The sequence below is a fragment of the Chroicocephalus ridibundus genome, chromosome 11 (assembly GCF_963924245.1).
Source record: "Chroicocephalus ridibundus chromosome 11, bChrRid1.1, whole genome shotgun sequence".
Lineage (NCBI taxonomy): Eukaryota > Metazoa > Chordata > Aves > Charadriiformes > Laridae > Chroicocephalus > Chroicocephalus ridibundus.
In genome coordinates this window covers 18,087,873-18,108,663 of record NC_086294.1, presented here as the reverse complement: position 1 = coordinate 18,108,663, position 20,791 = coordinate 18,087,873, and the positions used below count along the sequence as shown (strand labels likewise).

Genomic DNA, 20,791 nt, shown 5'->3' with positions numbered 1-20,791 from the left:
CTAAATGTCTGCAAGTCTCTGGCAAGCAGAACTGGGTGCCAGCTTCTCTTTTCATACGATACCTGGGAGTGACTTGGCACATTCATCACTCCGGAGGGTCCCTGAGCAGACCCTTAGCAGCACAGTTCCCATGCAGAGACACAGTCAGGCTGCTCCAGTGTCTTATGGCGGTTTTGTGGACTGTAAAGTAGGATGATATCCAGGCATGAGGTCATATCCCCATGCTTCTTTCTAACAAGTGCTGGCTTGTTTATACAATCCCCTCTGATAATATACCACTGGAAAGTCCCAGACAAAATCATTTCTTTGTCACACTGTAGGGGCTGCACCTGTTTGTTGTTGCCAAAAAGCATCTATCTCGTATTTATTAGCACAAGCACGTGGGAATAGAAGGAATGAGCTCTGTATGGCGTTGTGCTAACCATGAAACTCAAGAAGTCCTGACTATTACAAAAGGGCTACAAACATCCAAGAGACAGTTTATTAATACAACAGGTTGAGCTAACCAAATGTCTACAGTACAATAGAGATAATAATTTTAAAATCAAAATAGACTGATAAAAGAGTGCATATCCTTGCAACTCTGGATTGAAAACATCAAATCTGCTCTGAGTTACAACCACTGCAACAACAAGGATATATTAAATTCTGTTTAGAAACCTCATTTTTAACTTGCTTGTATAAATCACCAGCCACCTGAATGTATAACTGAAGAATTTTTGCCACAGAAGTGGCATTCCAGTTTTTGAATGAGCACAGTGAAAGGTGTGCATGTGAGGAAGGAGGTTATTCATTTATTTCTCCTAAGATGGTGTAGGGTATCAGAAATAGCAAAATACATGGGGGCATGACCAGACCTGATGAGAAGACTGTAACAAAGGGGAAATATATGCTGAGAAACAGAAAGCAGCTTCTCAGAGTAGGATCCATTCATCTGTGGAATGGCCCTATAAGGAACCATGGGGAACTCATGACTTGAAACAGAACTTGAAGAGACAAAACGGTAACGAGTGCACTGGAGGGAACAAGGAGATTCTGACCCAGCGCTTCTGTTTTACAGTACTGTTGTGTGGCTGGTGCCATACCCGTTAGTGCTTGTTAATGAGAAGTCTCAGCCAGAGCTCAGACTTGTGATTTGTCTTTAATAGTGGAGAAGTAGGTTAAAAATTCCAGGGGGGGACACACAAGAGCCTCTAAGGAAAAAGAGAAGAAGGGGCTGCTAAAATGTGCATAACAGCTGACTTCTTTTGGGGTGTCCTGTGGCGAAGGGTAACTTTAAGATTCAGTTCCCTAGAAAGCCAAAATTCAAGAAGTGCCAATGGGGTAGAAAGCCCCACTGAACTTTTAAACCACGTGATGAATTTCAGCAAAACTTTGCAGAGGGGTCAGGGTCTCCACGATGTTGTATTTGAAAAGTTTTGTGCAGGAACACAGCAGGTAGAACGTACCACTTGTGTGAGCTGACACATTGTTAGACACCAGAGAGACAGGCAGCAGGCATAAGGCCACTAGGAAGCCCATCTTTCCTCGTTCTGTGGCTCACTGAACTACTTGCAAATATATTTGTTGTGAGTTGCAACTCACGCTTCCACAAGAAGCATCTGAAACACTTCCCAAGTAGACTCCTGCCTCTGGGGAACGTGAGCCACTTTGAGACCCTTGAATAAAAGCGTTGCAAGTGTGCGGGGGGGAAGTATTTTTTAAAAAAAGAAAAAAGAGAAATAAATGTCTCTATTAATAATCGATGCAACATGGACCGCAGATTAGTGAAGACATGACCTGATCATAAAAGCCATGACAGCAGGTTGCTTTCTAGCTTCCTAATCTGGCTGTGATAGATGTTCTGCCTCAGGAGGTCACCTCCACGCTGCTCCTAAATTTAATTTTTTGTCTTGCTAATTCCTGGGGTATGCACACAATATCGTAAATTTGCTTTGAAGTTAGGGTGCCCCATCCTTCTCTTCAGGCTCTTTACTGATGCTACAGCCCAGAGATTGTCATCTTCCAAAGGGGTTTCATCAGAGGAAGCTCCCTCTTCCAATTGTACATCTTAGCAATGATCAGGGAGAGAAGCACAAGACAGCACAAGACAACAGTGAGAACTGGCTAAAAATTGCTTTTTTTAAATTAGCTTCCTTGGAACAGAAAACAACTGTGTTGGTATTTCTTTTGAATCATTCTTGTCCAAACAATTCAGAAATGCTTATGAGCAGCGGAGCAAAGCCTGTGGGTCATCCTTCAGTCAATACTCATACTCCACATTGAAAGCAGTAGATGCTGCTGAAAAATTCCAGGCACTGTCACCATTAAAAACCCTCCCACACCTGGATTCGCGAATGATTACTTTTTTGAGAGTCTGGAATAAATATTTACCCCTGAGGATTCAAAATTTGGTTTTCTCTGAGTATTTAACAGCACTTCCCAAGTAAGGTCTGCCTCCTTAATACACAACTGATGGAAACATAATTATTGTAAGATGAGTACAATTATAATGCTTTTTACTGCAGTAGCGCTATTCAGCTGGCACATACGACACGTTTTACAAGCCTCTGGGTGCTGCACTTGTCTTGTTTCAGAGAAGGGGAAAGCAAGGCTCAGCACTTTAAGATCAGCTCATCTAGGATTCGACAAAGCTGGAAGGAAGAACTAGCTGAAAGGGATTTTACTTTCTATCCACAGTACAAGGAAATACAATGTAAGTGCTGTTCTTCGAGGCAAAGTGGAAGAAGCAGCAGTTAAAGGTCCCCTGAACAGGGGATACCAGGGACAGTGAGAAGTCAGCACTGCCCTGTGTTGCTGGTCTGCTGGCAGAGCTGTTTGCTCGGGCACCTTGGTGGGGCTGGGGACTGCAACCTCTTCCACCAGTGCCACTGGATCCAAAAGTGGGCATTCATCCACAGCCTGAAGGTTCCCCGGGCCTGTTTGTAAATGAGAGGGGGTAAGGAAGTGACTGCTGTGCTCACAGCGGGGATGGGGAGTGTAGAAAGCTGGCAGGTAGCACAAGAAATAGTCCTGAGGTTGACACAGAGAGGGACACATTTGTGAGGCACCAGGTTCCTTGGGAAAGGCAAGTTTGGACGTGATGGCTGTGGCCTCCTGCGCTTGTGTCCCCCTGTCGTAGAGAACAGGGCGACATATGTGCTCATGCTATGAATATACCCAGAGCTGCACACACGAGGCAACACTTAAAAGGTGCAAAACTCCTCATGACTGATGCAACTTGCAGGGAAACTTTTGCCTCATGGTTGTTTTCACCTGTGAGGGCTTGAATAATGCTGCAAAGTGCTGCTGCTTTTACCCATGTGGAAACAGCCGTTGATGAGTCAGAACGTGGAAATAGCTCTGCTGACAGCGAAACAAAGACCCTGGTCTCCTGCCATAGTGTAGAGGCAGTCGCTGTGTTTGGAATAGAGCAGTTCCCAATTATGCATTCCAGTATACAGAGCGATTGCTCAGAGAACCTAACATTTCTGCAGAACCTTTTTACCTCCTTCAGTCCTTTTGTTTACCTGCAAAACTACTGGCTGTTGAACACAGAAAGTCCAGAGGAGAGCAGCAAGAACAAACAGAGGTACAGCAAATGAGCCCTGTGAGGAAGGACTATAAAAAATGACTTGGTTTAGTCTGGAGGGGGTGGAAGAGATGCATGATAATACCCTTTAAATATGTAAAGGTGCAGTATAGAAGGTAATAAACCATTATCTGTGTCTGCCAGGAGACAAGTAATAGATTGCAGTAAGAGAGATTTATTGGTTAGACATTAGGAAGGGCTCAGAATAGACTGTGCAGGGAGTGGATGAAATCTCCATCACAGGAGCCTTAGAAGAGGTGAGACACCCAGCCTCAGGAATGTTTTAGCCAGAGCAGTTCCAATTCCCTTCCATTTATTTCCTACGATTTTTTGTTACACAATTCTTATAGAATCATAGAATCATAGAATGGTTATGTTGGAAGGGACCTTAAAGATCATCTACTTCCAACCCCACTGCCATGGACACCTCCTACTAGACCAAATTGCTCCAAGCCCCATCCAGCCTGGCCTTGAACATCTCCAGGGATGGGGCATCCACAGCTTCTCTGGACAACCTGTTCCAGTGCCTCACCACCCTCATAGTAAAAAATTTCTTCCTGATATCTAATCTAAATCTCCCCTCTCCAGTTTGAAGCCATTACCCCTCATCCTATCACTACATGCCTTTGTAAAAGGTCTGTATCCATTTTTCTTGTAGGCCCCCTTTCGATACTGGAAGGAGCTATAAGGTCTCCCTGGAGCCCTCTCTTCTCCAGGCTGAACACCCACAACTCTCTCAGCCTGTCTTCATAGGAGAGATGCTTCAGCCTTCTGATCATCTTCGTGGCCCTCCTGTGGGCCCTCTCCAACAGGTCCATGTCCTTCTTGTGCTGAGGACTCCAGAGCTGGACAGAGTACGCCAGGTGGGGTCTCACCAGAGCAGAGTAGAGGGGAAGAATCACTGCCCTCGACCTGCTGGCCACGCTTCTTTTGATGCAGCCCAGGATGCAGTTGACCTTCTGGGCTGCAAGTGCACGTTGCCAGCTCATGTTGAGCTTCTCATGAACCAACACCCCAAGTCCTTCTTCTCAGGGCTGTTCTCAATCCATTCTCAATCAATTATAGTGGATATATATATTTTTTATACATATATATATACACACACACTATAGGTATATAATCCATGATTAGAATACCCCAGAAAATCTCTCCGCTGTGTGAGAAATCTAGGAGAAGTGCTTTAATAGCTGCATTTCAGAGAGAGAAGTTCTTGCAGGGCTGTTTCAGCTGCTTGGGCTGCAGTGAGATTAGCTCATGTCCTTTTAATGACATAATTACAAAGACCAAGATTCCAAGCAAACTATTGGGTATAACGACCCAGCTCTCACTGATTTAGCATGAAGCCAATTGGAATTTCACACAACGAAGGACTGCAGTGCCAGGCAGGCCTTAAAAAAAACAATGAACACTGTGCTTTAGTAGACATCTTCGCCACCGTAGCAATCTCGTGTTATTGCACTCCTTGAAGCAACAGACAATTTCAATCAGTTCTTGCCATGCTAGTTTTGCTATCTTAGCTTTACTTAATTGGGTACTGCAGGGTTGTCTCGGAGAGTTGAGATCTGCACTTTGAAACCACTAGATTTTTTTATCTAACCTAGGAAAGAGAAATGGGATTTCACATAGCAAAGTTGTCAGTAACAAAACTGGACCAGAAATGCTGAACCACTGCATAAATGCATTAGCTGAGGTCCACTTACACAGCCATCTGCTGAGTTCAACCTTGCAGATTAGCTCCCAGCAACTGAAGCCCTAAATTATTGTTTTAATAATCATGTCTGAACTCCTGTCTGAAGTCAACTGCCACTGCAGTAAGCAAGTCAGATTTTACTCTGGACTCGTTGCCTGGGTTTGCTATCACTGTGCGTACATTCACCAAGCCCTCAGGTTTGACTGCCTCCTCCCCAGTTTTCACATGCAGATCGCTTGCTGATTCCTCTTTTGAAGGTTTTGTTTCTGATGCTCAAATCTTGGCTGACAGGAGTGCAACCGTGCTGTGTGCTGATTGCAGCTGGCAGGTGGATTAGAGCACATTCAGATGGCTGTGAAATGCCTCTGTGAGACAGAAATGGCAGAACAACGGATTATTTCACCATGAAGAGCCCAGAAACTGATGCAGACAGTCACGTTGAGGAGACAAGCTGAGGAGCATGCAGACATAAAGCACTTTTTGCTTCCACGAGACCCAAGAGATCTTCCCAGCTCAAAGTTTTGGGGATCTGCTGCCAGTTCCCTTCCTCCTCACCTAAGCCGGTTGATTTCTCTGAGGTGCAGGATGTTCTCAAATTCTTCCAAAATATGTGGGAGCGACAGTTGCCAAGTAACAAAAACTTGTCACTTTTCCTGAAAAGCACAATTCCTCCTTTTTCTGTTTTGTAGAACGGACAGATGAAGCTGTGATTTAGGATGCCAGTGTGGGATCAGGATCACTTGAACTCCAGACTTGCCCCTGGACAAATCTGTTGGATACAGAGTTCAAGGTGAGGTAGGGATCCGAATGCCCTTGTGGCTCTCATCTTCAAAAACAAAACTGGGGATGCATGTCATGATTCACTGAACGGACTCAGTGAGATTTCATTGAGAATACAGGGGTGCTAATGAGATTTCATTGAGAATACAGGGGTGCTGCAGCCAGAGAGGCAGTTTGACATTTTATCAAGAGGTGTCCTTCCCCCACACATACTTAAAAGCACTTACATGGCTGATCTCAAGCAAGGTTGGAACAAAGCTGATAGATCCCACTCCTTCACAGGAATTATGGGCAAAATTCAGCCCGTTGTGATATTTGTGGAACTAGAGGAGGTGCACAGAAGAGCAAAGAAGATAATCAGGGATGAAGAAGCTGCCTTAGGAGAAGATGTGACTTGAGCTAGGAAAGGAGAAAGCTGGAGGAGGAGGATAGCATCAAGATTTACAAAATGAAAAAGGCACTGGGTAAGCACCGGTGCAGCTACTATTCAGCAAGTCCCACAGTACCGGGAGCAGAGAGCATTTGCTGAAACTAGTAGGGGATTGGTTTTAAGAGACAAAAGAAGCTACCTTTTTACACCATGGGGAGTGAAATTCTGGAACTAGCAGCCACAGGAGGTTGTGGAATCAGACAGAATTGTCAGAGTCAGGGAAAGATTAGACAAAATCAGAAACAAAAAGTCTAGAAATGGATACTAAATGGTCTAGAGGGCGATGTCCTCTCTAACATCTCTAATACAACAGTTGTGGTTGCTGCGAAGGGTATTAGGGGAATGGACCACTAAAGTGGCCAAGTTAGCATGATTTCCCTAAGCAGCATCTTTTATTGCCTCAATATAAGCCAGAATACTGGACATGATGGATCCAGGTTCGCTACTGTTTCTTACTTGTCTCTAGTTTGATAGAGGCTCTGTTCTTCCTGCACTATGGCAGAGTTCATTCCCCTTTTAATGTTACTCATCCTGGTCCCAATAGAGCCAACAATCTACCCCATGTTCCATAAAGAACTGTATTAACCTCCAGATCTCATCCAGGGGCTCATCCTCTCCTGAATATCTTGAAATCCTGTTCTGTGACCTATTTTCCTTCGTCCTTACGTGCAGCAGAAAGGAGAAGCACCTTGTAGCTGAGCTTTCTGTGCATCCTGAAGACGAACAGTGTCTGAAGGTTTGTGACACATTAGCAGAGTGACACGGTCACAACTCCATGCTTGTGCACTTCAATAAGCTGGTTATAAACAAAAGGGTTTCTCCTCTAATGTTCACAGTCTTTGCTACCACACTGGAGAGGACTGAACTAATGAAGATCTCCTCCTGTGAGCTCCATGAGGCTTCCGCACTATTCCTTCTGTACTCATTACACTGAGCAGAACATAGACCAGAAAAAGCATTCTTTGCTGGCTATAAATCATGAGTGACACTAAGGTATTGCTATTAGCAGCAGAAAAATGCTTTCCTCCCACAACCTCGTTCAGCCCCATATACATGCAACACTTTGGCACAGGGTGCTGAGTTGTCTGGCTAGAAAATTAAATAGAGGTTGTGTTGTCTGAAGATAAATTGGTACCTCCCTCGGTGTGTGTGAGTGACTTTGTCTTCTTCTGATTTGTCTTTTAACTTACAAAACACTGAGACTAGAGATAACGATGAGCTTTAAAAACGTAGCCTTCTTCCCCTCTCAGGCCCTCCTGAACAAATCCCTTCTCTGAAATGAGCTCAAAGAGGAGATAAACGTTCTGGCAGTAATATGCAATATTATTTTTGGCACTTGAAGAATCTCAAGCTAGATAAGGGAAAACTGAAAGGAAGACAAAGCCCTGTTATTTTCAAATGCAAGGGACCAAATTCTGCTCACCGATGTGAACCCAGAATCCTATCTTTTTTCTGGATTGTTGCAGTAATTCCTGATTTTCACCAGGGCAGCTGATTCTGAGGCCTTATTTAAAACCAAGCACATTCAGAGACCCTGGTGAAATCACACAATAACAGAGCTGAAAGGCAAAGGCATGCAAAGAAAGCGCCAACTCCACAACTCCTGCCCAGACAAAGGCTAATTTGGTTTCAGACCATGTTAGCTGTAACAATGATAAGATTAACACCTGATATCAAGGGAAACGCTGAGCTGTCTGTGACCTCCTTCCGCAGAACAGCTCTCCAGCCCCTCTTATTAGCATACGTTAGAGGAACTGCTTCTCTCCTGGTCTAGTATGTATTTCCCTACAGAGCCTTTGTGAAAAGCTCAGAGCAATGTTTCCGCCGATACATTTGTGGGCATATTGAATAAAACATGTGCCATTTGACATTGTTTGCTTGGGCTGCCACGGGTAACGGGAGAGGGCACATGTTACTGCAGGGCAGAGAGCCACGAGGGGATGGATCTGGCCTTTAGAGGAGCAGGATGAAGCACAGGTGTACGCAGGAGTGTGTCACGTCTTTGATTCTAACAGAGCCCTGACCGAAGGACCCAGCTCACCCTGCCTTGATCTAAATGCCGGCTGTATATGTTGCCTTAAGACAAGGAAAAGTAAAAAGCCCAAACCTTTGCTCTCTTCATGTGCATTAGCTTGTTACGGACGTATATGCTTTTGAACTCAAATGGGAAAGGATTTTTCAGAGTAAACCAAGTGTTTTCAAGGCAAAATTTCAAGTGCTCAGAGAGCCTCCTGTGTCCAAAGCACAGCCTTTGCTCTGCAAATTTCAATGTACTTTGTCAAGCTTGGAAGTTTGATAAGAGGCTCTGGGACTCTTAAGAGCTTTTAGAGCAGCCTGTAATAGGGAACAACAGTTATTGATGCTGCTGTTTTTAAATGATGATGTTGCCATGTCTCAGCTGTTCTTGTATTTGTCTGGCATGTGAGTAATGGTTGCATGGGATAGTTAGAGGCATCCCCACCGGTGGTGTCTATTCAAAGTTAATCATCTGCTAGGGGTCACTTGGCAATTAAGAACTGTTCAGTAGTACTTTTAATAATACAGGATTTGTCTGATGTGACCAGAAGGAGTGTCCTAGCATGAGAAATACGGTGTTTCTCAAGGCCTTCAGAGCCTCCCTCCTAAAAGCTGTGAAATATCCTCGGGTCAGTTCAGTGAAGCAGCATTTTGAGAAGGACATCAGCAAGAGTCAGGAGGAGCCCTAGAGGAAATTCTCTTGGTCACCAGGAACAACACTGTCTTGCAGACAAGCTTTGATGAAACACTTGTTAATTTTCATTTTTGTCAATGTGTTTCTAACTCTGTAATGAAATCCCGTATCCCTATCAGCTGTTGTGCTGTTGACATGAGTCATTCCATCCCATGTCAGTAACACCAGGGCCAGCTCTGCAGAGAGGAGCCTGGCTTGGCAGGCATTCACTGATGCACCTTTGGCAAGGAGCAGGCAAGAAGATGCCTTTGACTCCAAGAATATCTGTAACTGCTAGAGGATCTGCCCTTGACATCTATAAAGAAGGGTCATACCCTGTTCTGAGCTCTCAATAGTTAAAAAAATACTTCTGACGTCTTTGATTTCATGGAACTGATCATGGCAGTAAGGCCATCTTTGGCAGAGTGTTAATATTTGGGGAACCTTCGTTTCCAAGAGATATCTGTTTTACGGAAACAAATTCATTCCTGTCTTCTGTGCAGTCATGGCAGTTTATAACATGCTATTTATTTGCCCAAATCAACCTTTGGTAAGAAGCTTTGCATCCTTGCTCTCCACCTTCTCTTGTTCTGTATGGCAGTGGACACTAGGGCCACTTTCCCTCAAAAGAGGCATCATAGTTTTCCACAGGGACACGTAAACACAAAGGAGAGCTGATTTTCCTGCTTGCAGTGGGTGTGGAAAGTTGTAGCTTTTTCCAATGGCAAGGAAAGAGCAGCAAGCTCAAGCTCGCAGGCAGAAATCCATCAGTTAAACTGCACAAGTGTATTAAATAAAGCAAACAGAACTTTGCTGTTACACTTCAAGTAAATAGTTTTTCCTTCTCAGTTTGCTCCAACATAAAAATCCCTCTGGCCTATAAATGCCATTGCCAGTATTAATTTGTGAAAATCTGGGGTCTATTTATTTATTTATCCATATTTAGTTTAAAAGTCTGGGCTCAAAATTAAACAGCCATTCATAATGTCATTATCTGCCTTGCTCTGCAGTCAGATACTGTGTGTGGTGTCACAGGATAAAACCTTTGGCAAGGCCCCTAGAAGAGCAATTTAGCTCCTCATCCATCTCAGCTGGCAGCGTGATTGGCTTCCAAGCTTGCATTGCTGAATGTGTTATTTTACTATGACATATATTATTGAGTGTTAAATCACTTTCTGAAGTGTTTATTGGTAATAGTTGAATTCTTTCCACTCATTTAAACTGCTTTTGAAACATAAACATTTCTTTGTATCTTGGAGTTTGATGGAAACACGGGGAGAGTTCCTTGGGAGGATGGGTTGTAGAAATGACCGATTCATTAGGTAGGCACAGAATTTACCAGAGCTGTGGAGGAGAATATCCTCCTCCTTCGATCAGGATGAAACAGCAAACTCCCACCATCACACCATGGCACTGGGGAAGGTCTACTTGTGTCTTGGTTCTCCAGTGATGTCTTGGCCTGTCAGGAAGTAGATGACCCTTTCACTGGAACATCAATGACTTCCTGACAGGTTCTTCATGGATCCTGAAGCTCCCTGAAAATTAAAATGAGCTGTGATATGTAGAATCAGGTGCTGGGGAGGTTATTAGGCATCAGCATGCCCATGCCCCCAAGTGTGGAGTGTGGTCCGTGGCCCTTGGCAGTGACGTCTTTTGGGAAGGAACCAGAGACCACTTTCTTGTATCTATTTAGGAAAATGAAGGAGGGCATCAGAGAAAGAAATAAACAAAGAGATTAAAATCTAGTGTGGCAGTTGGAAGCTGAGCTGGAGAACAAGGGCCAGAGGGGAGGAGGCAGGGGAGCCGAATTTTCAAATAAGCCCTTTGACAATTCATCTCTTGAGGACTCCAGATGTGACAGCCCAGCAGCCTGATCCAGTACTGCAAGTCCTCTTACCTCTCGTCCTTGCTCCAGTGAAGACCTACAAATCAAAGTTTTTCTTTTCTTTTTATTTTTAATGAGTAGGTCTGTTGAGTCTCTTCCCTGCATCTGGGAGTTACTTTCCGATCTGATGAACACTGACTTTTAGAGACACCACCATTGAGGAGCTGCTGAGATCACAGTAGCAATCAAGCCTCCTTTGATGGCAGAGCTAAAAATATGCTCCCCAGCTGACACAGCCTTAGGGATGAGAACATATAGTTTGGTTTGAAAGAATACATCTTTCTTTGTCTCCATGTCTTCTTCTGCCAGAGGACACCACATCTGTGATAGCCATGCAAGCAGGTTATATGTCTTCTGAACTGAAGCACCCATGTACAGACCCATTCTACCTCCAACCCCAGAAAGAGTAAGGCCTTAAAACCCTCTGAATGCCTTGGAGAATGGTATTGTTCACAGTTTTGCCTCTCTGGTCATGCTGGCACCCATCAAGTTATTGCATGACAGGAGCCACATGTTAGGGTCTGGAGGAAATCACCTTTGCCAGTCCCCTAGGTTCAGTTTTAGTCCTCTTGATCAGCTGCCCCAGCTCCTTCCTTTCCTATCTGCTTCTCTGCCTGCTCTCCTCCTTGCTAAATCCAGGGCATGGCTCACAAGCTCCCTGTCTTAATGAGGTGTCCCCAAAGCCTTGCTTTGGCACTTGGAAAGGAAATTGTGGTAAGTAGTGTCACTGCCACCTCCTGGGCTTTCTGAGGATGAGAGCTCATCCCATGGGCTGCAAATGCAGATTTATGCAAACGCTTTGCAAGAGATCATGGGTTGTTCCACTTCAACCTGCACCAGCCTGCCCCCTTCCCAAGCCTGTGGTGTGATGGCACTAACCAGCCCACGTTTGCAGAAGAGAGTAGGTCTCCCTCCCCTTGGAGGCATTAGCTAAAGATGGATCATTAAGGCTTTTGGGTAGGAGATGTACAGATGAACAAGCACACGCAATAAAATTTCCACATTTGTAATGTGTAATATGTCAGGGGGTAAAAGGTTGAGCAACCCACTTTGGCAAATGGAAATAGCAAAAAGGGTGTATTTTGCTGGCTAAATGAAAGCCTCCTCTGTGGGTGATTTTTCACGCTTCTGCGTGCTTAACTTGAATGCAGAGAAAGGAAAAATTCATTTGTTTGGTCAGACAGAAATACACCAGATTTATTGTTTTGAGAGATACAGGGGAGTATTTCTACATGGCTGTGGTAGCTATAATGTTTTGGCAACACAATGTCCCACCAAAAAAAAAGGCATTCACCCAAGAACATCTCTGGGCTCAGTCAGCCTCAGTCCTGGAGGTGGATGTCCCATCCCTAAACCTCTGTGGGCAATGGTCCATTGCCAGGAGTCTGTTTGATGCTCCCATTTAGGGTGTTTGCCCTGAAGATGTACGACCTCCCTCTGACTGAGCCTTCAGTGTGGATGCTTTCTGGCTTGTTCTGGCAACGGAAGAACATAAGGAAGCCGTTCCGGTAGTTCTTGTTCATCCATCCATAGAGCAGGGGGTTGACAAACGTAGAGCACATGGCTCCAACATGGAAGACAGTGTACAGGAGTTTGTATTCATGGAAGATAAGAACCAGATCAAGATCAATGGCAAGCTGGAATATGTGGAAGGGGAGCCAACAGACTGCGAATACCACAACTACCATCACTAGCATTTTAGTTGTCTTCCTCCTCCGGCACTGGTTTTCATTCCTAGAAGTGGGACTGACATGGTTTTTCAGCTTGAACCAGATCCTGGTATAGGCATAACAAATAATTGCAAGAGGAAAAACATACTGCAGGAGGAGCATGGACAGGCTGTAGATAGTGGCATCTCTGTTATTTCCAGAAGGCCATTTTTCTGAGCAGACAGCCATTTTGAGGTTGATGGAAGGTATTTCCTCATACCGGTACTCTCTGAAGATGGCCAGAGGACCTGCTAGGACAGCTGCTGCTAGCCACATGACAGCTATGATGGTGAAGCTGAGCCGCTTGGAAATCCTGCTGTCCAAGTGGAAAACAATACACCGGTACCTATCCAGAGCAATCACAGTTAGGGTTAGTGTGGAGACATGGACACTCAGAGCTTGAGCATAAGGGACCAGATGACAAAGAACAGCTCCAAACTTCCACTCATCCAGCAGCGTGTACACTAGGGTGAAAGGCAGACAGAGCGTGTCCACCATCAGATCTGCCAGGGCCAGGTTAGCTATGAAGAAGTTGGTGACGGTCCTCATGGTCTTGTACTTTACAATGATGTAGATGACCAAGGAGTTGCCAATGAAGCCCAGCAGAATGATGAGGGAGTAGGCAGCAATCAGGACGACTTGCACCCCCAGGATCTTGGTGCTGTCCATCATAACATTGCGGGACCCAGAGAGATCCTGGCTAGAAGTGACTAAGTCCTTGGCGTGCCAGCCCTGTGGCAGCTTCTCATCTAATGCTGTCTTCTCCACAGTGAGGGTGCTGTTGGCTCCCTCCAATGGTCCCATGCCTGGCCTGAGACTTTCCGTCAGGAGGAGGAGGAGGAGGAGGTCTGGAACACAGACAGCAGAAGTGAGAGCACGGTAGACAGCAGAGCATCTGCAAGAACTGAGACTCCCGTACGCCCCATCCTTCCTCACACCGAATGGCCTTTCACCTCTCTTACACCTCCTGTTAGAGCCTAGGATCAGTTGAATGCCAATTCCCCGAGGAAAGGTCAGGGGAAAATGCAACTTTTCACACAAGTTTTTGCGATTGTGTTTATTTGAATTGAACAGGGAAAAACTCCTCAACCAGCCAGGGAAAGACTGGTAGGTCCTGAAAAGACCTCCTCGTCGCAGAGTCCCTTCACACACTGCCTCTCCTGCTTCTTCAGGCTAGGCTTTGCAAAACAGGCAAGTTGCTTCAAACAAGCCAAAAATTTGGGACCTCTGGGGACTGACAGAAGAAATCGATGATGGTGTTAATCATCTTTGATGAGATTTCCTTGACTATAAAAATGCCCTGAGCCCTAACTCCTTAAGAACTAGGAATGGAGAAAAACACCAGGACACTCAAATTCAAGGTGCTTTTCTCCACCTCTCCATAACAATTTATTTCCAGATCGTGCACTAAGGGGTTTTTTTCAGTTTCTTATTTCTTACCTCTCTGGGTGAAAAGTATCTGCCACCCTGTCTCTGCATGAGCCTCCAACACTGCTCCTGCTAGTGATGCCACCACCGAAGACCAGTACCTCTGGCTCCTGACCCCTGGTAATGTGGTTAGTATAACTGACACAATTTTATGAGGCAAGCAGCCATACTCTGTGACCGAGCGGGTCATGTATTCGTTTCCTTTCCCTCGTTATCAGGCCCTGAAGGTCCTGTGAACCAAGTAGACGAACCAAACAGTTTTCTTCTTCCCCTCCCTGCCAGCCTCAAGGTTCCTGGGCGCTAGGCTGGTTACTTCCTTCCTTGCTGGCCTTGAAGGTCACAAGCACCCGGCCAGCCAGGTGTTGTTGATGACCCTGTTACAGAACAGGGAAGTGTAACAGCACACAGAGCACTCTCCATAAAACCAAGGAATTACAAGTCCTAAGTGAGAACTGCTGGACAGTGAGACCCGTGATTCCCCATGGTCAGGGACACCCCCACCATCGTCTGCTTCCTCCGAGGACGGAGTGAGTGACTCATCTTCTTTTATATGATTTTTGAGTCTCAATTGTGATTGTTAAATTGATACAGCAAACCTTGCATTAAGAGTGTGGTGATAGGATAAGTGGTAAGTTTCAAACTGAAAGAGGGGAGATTTAGATTAGATATTAGAAATAAATTCTTTACTCTGATGGCGGCGAGGCACTGGAACAGGTTGTCCAGAGAAGCTGTGGCTGCCCCATCCCTGGAGGTGTTCAAGGCCAGGTTAGATGGGGTTTTGAGCAACCTGGTCTAGTAGGAGGTGTTCCTGCCCAGGGCAGGGGGGATGGAACAAGATGGTCTTTAAGGTGCCTTCCAATATAACCATTCAATGATTCTATGATTTGTCCGATCTGCAGAGGCTCCAGATGATTAGAAATTATAAGTTAGGTTGTATTATAAATTCTGTATTACTTAGGTGATTAGAAATCATAAGTTAAGTTAGGGTCTAGGTGATTAGAAATAATAAGTTAAGTTGTATTATAAATTCTGTATTACGCTACTTACAGATTGTGCTACATTGATTCTGCTTGTAGAAATCCTGTGCCATTCTAATCATAGTATCTCTGCTATGCTAATCATAGTATCCTGTTAAGAAAATATAGCTTTAATTGTAACTACGATTTAGTGCCGTCATCATTCTGCCAAGGATCCCTAAAAGAACCTGTCTGTCCCCTCGGTGTTGGTGACACCCAGGCATCCGCCAGTGTTGCAGAGGAGGGAGCTCCTGCAGGGACGTGCATGTGCAGGGGGCAGACGCTGAAGCTGTGAACAAGCCTCCCGCAGAGCTGCTGCTGAGCGGCCAGGCACAAAGAGGCCCGAGAGCCAAGGTCCCGGCGTCAGTGAGCCTCCTGCCCCGTGGTGCTCCAACCTCTGCGTGAATATGGCTATGGGATCAGGGAACCCGACTGAGGAGCCAGAACTGACTCAGCCTGGAACCCGCGGCTGGCGTTTGGTGCCGTTGTTAGAGCAGAGTGTTGTCACGACGGGGTTTTCATTCAGTCCAAACACAGCAGGAGAAAAGCCAGCTCTGTTACTGGCTCCCTCTCAGTGTCTCAGCATCGCTGCCGGGGCATGCGGAGAGGGGTGGACGTGGGCCCCCACATATCCCCTCTCCCCAGCACTGGGGCGGGGGGGGCCCATTCCCACTGCACACTTGATCAAAAGTGAGCAAAAGTCTTCGCTCTGCCCAAACAAGGTGGTCTGCAGAGCTTCATGTTTTCTCTGACCTGCAGAGAGAGGAGAGAATGACCTGCCACCAAGGGAGGGATGCACAGGGCTTAAATGAAGCTGGGAATTAGAGGCAGCAGGGCTCCTTCTCAGCCTCCTTGAGGAACACGCTGCTCTGGGTTTGTACCAGGTGAGACAGGAGCACTGCTGACCTGGTGCTGGTGGGCTTCTGCAGCTCCATGCCCTGCAAGCCAAAATATTTAAGGACAGCCTGTCCTTGGGAAGGGAGAATGCTTTCTGGGCAGAGCACCTTCATTTCATCTAGTTCCTTAAACAAATGGCATAAAAAAAATGGTGGCAAGATGGTGAAGGTGACAGCAATTACATTGCAATAAATAATAAATGGCTGCTTGTTCTTTCATTGCTCCTCAGAGCAAGGGCTGTAATTCCCCCCTGGGAGCTGCTCCTAGGAATCTGCCCGGCCGGCTGCAAACCCGGGCCTCTGCAGAGACCCAGCAATGGAGCTGCCTGCCATAGACCCTCCCTGCCTGCACACTTGCTTTCTCCTGACCTCTCCATGTCCATTGACTGGCCTAACTTGTCTAACTCCGCCAGCTGATTTATGCCAATGATTCCTGTAAATGAAGTTGTTGGGCTCAGATACCATGATAGTGGAGACCATATAGCTACCGTAAGAGGGTAAGAAGGTGGCTTTAAGCAGCATGAGGGAAAAATGGGTGGATTTGCTGGGGTGAGGGTTTGCTTAAGGGTGATCTCAGACCTCCATGACATAGCTGCCCCAGCCCTGGAAAGGTAATCCCAAAGCCAAAAGGGAGGTCCCGGCTTCTAAGGCAGGAGAGAGGACCTCAGAGCCGTCCCATGCAGCCGACACAGTGGGGAAGGGAGCCCTGGGACGGTGGCACAGCCACAGCCTTTTGGTCAGACCCGACCCACAGGCGGCGGCAGCCCTCAGACACCCAGCTGCCCCCAGAGCAAACCTTCCTGCCAGAGGAGCGAGGTCAGTGCAGGAAACAGCGCAAGGGCTGGGCACACTGTTTGTGTCTGTGCTTCCATTGCTTGCTCTCTGCCTGGGCTTTTATACCTTTATACCTTCCAGATTGTCTAGCATTACTTTATCACTACCACATATTATCCCTTTTTCTGTGGCTTGCCTGTCCCATTTATCTTCAGCACCCAACTCCTGGCCCAACACCAGTGGACACTCCCTTCCCTTTTTCCCCATCTCACCCACCAACTGGCTGACAGTTCCCCTGTTCACATCCCAGGCTATTTCCTTTCACTGGAGACTGGCAGCTACCCACCATCTGAGAGGAGCCAGGAACACCGTGATTATTGGAGCTGTTTCACTTCCTAACAAAATGGCCTTAATGGAGTTGTTATTTGATTTGCTTTGCTTTGTTTTTTTTCCAAAGGGGAACCATTAAAAATCAATTAAGGCATTTTAATTAAGAGACAAAATGGTCATAATAAATGTGCCCACTCCAGGGGCTGCCTGGAGATCGCAGGGATGCTGCTAGGAGTGGACCAAGGTCCGTTCCAACAAGTAATGGACGTGCTGGCATATGTGTAGGCTGCTGCCAGGCACACGCTCCTGTGCCCAGCGGGCCTGCCAGGCTAGATGGAAAAATCCTTGGAGCTGAACTGCTTTTGGGAGAACAAAACAGCAGGGCAGACCAGGAGGAGGCAGAAATACTACCCTATGCCCTTACCTCTGTGCCGGGCTGCCATAAAGGGTTGCAGAAACAGGGCAGTGCCTGGATCCCACCCTCACTCCCTCCTCCAGCTGAGGTTCAGCCTGCGGCAGGACCGGGACCCAGGGATGGCTCCCAGTGAGGGTGCCCTGGGACTCACACGCACCTCTGCGTCCTGGGGACGCCCCGGCTCCCTGCGTGTCCCTGCTGCAGCCCCAGGCACGCAGCCAGCCCGGTCCAGATCTGTCAGGGCGCATCCAGACCTGGAAGAGCCATCTGCAGAGCCTGGCAGGGTTCAGAAAACAGGGCTGGAGGGTTGGCAGAGGGCTGGAGAAAACAGAGCTTGTTAATTAAAATGCCTCGTTTTGTCCCAAGCAGCGAGACTGGGGTCGCTACAACCAGCAGACACGCAGCGTGGGGACAAGGGGTGCAGAGAAGAGGGAGGTAAGGACAAAGATTGCTCAGAGCATGGCCAGGAATTACAATTCTATCAGTTATCGTTGATTCAAAAGGAGGGAGTGGAGGGACTTGGGCCAGCCTCTGCTCTCTGGCTAATGACAGCCACAGTCTCTTTGTACAGCAGCGCTGGGGTGCGAGGGCTGAGGCTGATGTATACTTTCATGGCTTGGCTCACTGATTTGTTCCATGCTGTGTCCTTCCTCCAAAGCAGCTCAATTCCATGAAACCCCTTCATCTCCAGCAGCTCAGTCTGGAGCACTGACTCATCTCATCCCTAGTCCCATATCTGGCAGCACTCAGGTGTCCGTAGCAAGGAGGTCTGAGACCATCCCTCATCACCAGAACCCAGTTGTCACCCTGGGGCAGACCACCTTTTGCCACCTTCATGTTCCCCTGCAGCACTCAAGAGGCAGCAGCGTTCAGCCCTGCACCCCACAGCACAGCACTTAAGGGAGGAGAACACAGTAAACTGAGATATGGAGATTAACCAGCTTGCCAGAGGCCACCCAGCACATCCAGGGCAGGGCTGGGAGCAGAGCCCAAGTTCGCAAACTCCAGCCTCCTGCGTTCCCCACCAGAGAGGGCTCTGCGTCTCTCAGGGCAGAACCTGAACATAGATTTCGGGAGCTGCATGAAAATGCAAAATGTGAGTGATGGAGGGGAGAGGCGTTTGCCTTCTCTGTGCAATGGGCTGGTTTCAGGACAAACAGCAGCTCTGGGAAGATTTCCTGAAGCCAAGGAACAAATAGAAATTACTGCAGGTCCTTCCATCTCCAGTGAAGGGGTAATTGCCGCACTATGACAGTATGGCAGAAGGGAAGACCCTCTGATCTGCCCATCATCTGCTGCAGCTTGGTAAATGATCTATCCAGATCAGGCCGATTGGTGCAGAAACCTAATGGCATCAGACACGCGCTGCCACCCCTGTATTTGCAAAGCTCCAGGGCCCCCGAGCTGCTCCTGGGGGACCCCAGGGTAGAACTAGCACTGGGAAAAAAAGTGCAAGGAGGAGGAGATGCTACTCCAGGGATTTCTTGCAGTTCCTCACTCTAAACATTTGCACAGCCCTGACCAGGCTGGAGCCACGAAAGACTCCAAAGGGGACGAGGCAAGGAAGATACCTTAGTCACTCAGGTCAGGTCAGGATGAAAAAGAAGGTGATGAGAAGAGACCCATTTGGCAGGGATGCACACTTTCTCCTGCAAATTTCTCCTGCGGAAAGCAGGGGGGAAGAGTGCAGGGCCCTGTGGCGTGCACCATGGGAGCAGAGCAATGCTGGCTGGGAGACAGGGCTCAGTGGGTGACACTGCGATAGAGGCACACCAGTTGTCAGGGCTGCGGAAGGGAAGAGACAACCCTGTGGAATGATCCTGGTTAACCTGTGGAGTCTGTTGCCTCCTGAAATTTAAGGAGCCTGGGGTAGATGAGATAAGGGAGGGGAGGGAAATAACAACCCCGCTAACAGGACAAACAGGGAGCAAACCCAGTATCCTGCTTTGGGACAGACCAGAAACTCTGGAGGTGAAACGCAGGCTGCAACAGGGTTATAAGTGGCTCGCTCTGTTCAAAAATTAATGTGCAACGAGTGCAGAAAGAAAGCAAGCACCAATTTTCCTCCTGCAGTCCCCTATCTCCCTTTGCATCTCTCTCTTTGAGGGCACTGATCTCTGGCAGCGAGCCGAGTGCCAGCGAGTGTGCGGAGTCCCAGCACGGAGGAGCCAACGGGAGGTTTGTACCAAGCCACGAGGAGGCAGATTGAGGGAGAGATCAGGATTTCTCAGACAGCCGCGCACCTCAGCCCCGCACCTGCAGCACGCTGCTCTGTAGCTCTTACATGCCCGGTTCCTGCAGCTCCCCTGGAATAACCTGCTCTCCTGACTGCTCTGGCTCAGCATCCCGCTTCCCAGACTCCCTGCTTCTGCTCGGGAACCATTCGAAACTCTCCTGCCGGTATTTCTTGTTCGCTTTCTCTCTATTGCAGCTCTAAGGGCTGTCGGTCCCCAAATTCAGTTTCCCAAAAGATGCTTGGACCTTTTTTTGCTTTAACCATGTGGCATGGCCAAGAGCTGGCCCCACCTCAGCCCTGCCACTCAGACGAGCCCTCCCCGACCCACCTGCAAAGGCCAGAGCGTCCTCCTCCTTCAGGAACCGAGCCTCTCCCCTCCAGTTATCGTCTCATTGCTGGCCAGGATGGAGCGCTTGGTCCTCTCCACTCTCTGGGAGTCAACCTGTGGCAAAGGGGTGAAAAGCACTTTTCTCCAACTGTCCTCGGAAAAGCGAGGAAGTCAGGCGAGGCTGTGGGCTGCCGGAGGGTGCTTCATCGCCGGGGGTAGCTTCGGTACCCCACCCTGAGCATCCGGAGAGCAGCCTCTCGCCGGGTGACTGACAGCCCCCGTCTCACGAAGCTGGATGCTGTGTTAGCTCCTGAATGAGAGAAAGGCAGGGAGCGTGTGTTTAACAAACAGAAATGGAAAGGGGGAGGGAGCCTGCTGCTGCTGTTTATACAGTGTTCAGCCACTGAGGGGCTTCTTGCATCGAGGAGAGAGAAGCTTTTCCATCACATCCAGTTCCCTCTCCAGGGAGAAGTGGTGGGAGCTGCAGGTCTGCAGGCTCCTCATCTGTGCCACTGACCTGCACAAGTGTCCACCCACCCTCACTCTGCAGCTCTCCCATCTGCTCAGGCTTTAAACTCGTTTGGGACTGGCACAGTCTTGTCCAGGGGTGGATC

The 20,791-nt window shown here is 47.6% G+C and overlaps 1 protein-coding gene across 1 annotated transcript; it reads right to left on the bottom strand.

The window, feature by feature from the left end:
• Positions 1-12,292: 12,292 nt before the first annotated feature.
• LOC134521997 (neuropeptide Y receptor type 2-like) lies at positions 12,293-20,446 on the bottom strand. The gene is made up of 2 exons (XM_063349177.1): positions 20,178-20,446; positions 12,293-13,602 (listed from the first exon to the last, which is right to left on the bottom strand). Exon 2 carries the CDS (start codon positions 13,556-13,558, stop codon positions 12,395-12,397), a length of 1,164 nt encoding a protein of 387 aa, XP_063205247.1. The 5' UTR covers positions 13,559-13,602; positions 20,178-20,446; the 3' UTR covers positions 12,293-12,394.
• Positions 20,447-20,791: the final 345 nt, after the last annotated feature.

Coding starts and splice junctions, on each gene's coding strand:
- LOC134521997 (XM_063349177.1), bottom strand. CDS start 13,558: ATGGGACCATTGGAGGGAGCCAACAGCACCCTCACTGTGGAGAAGACA.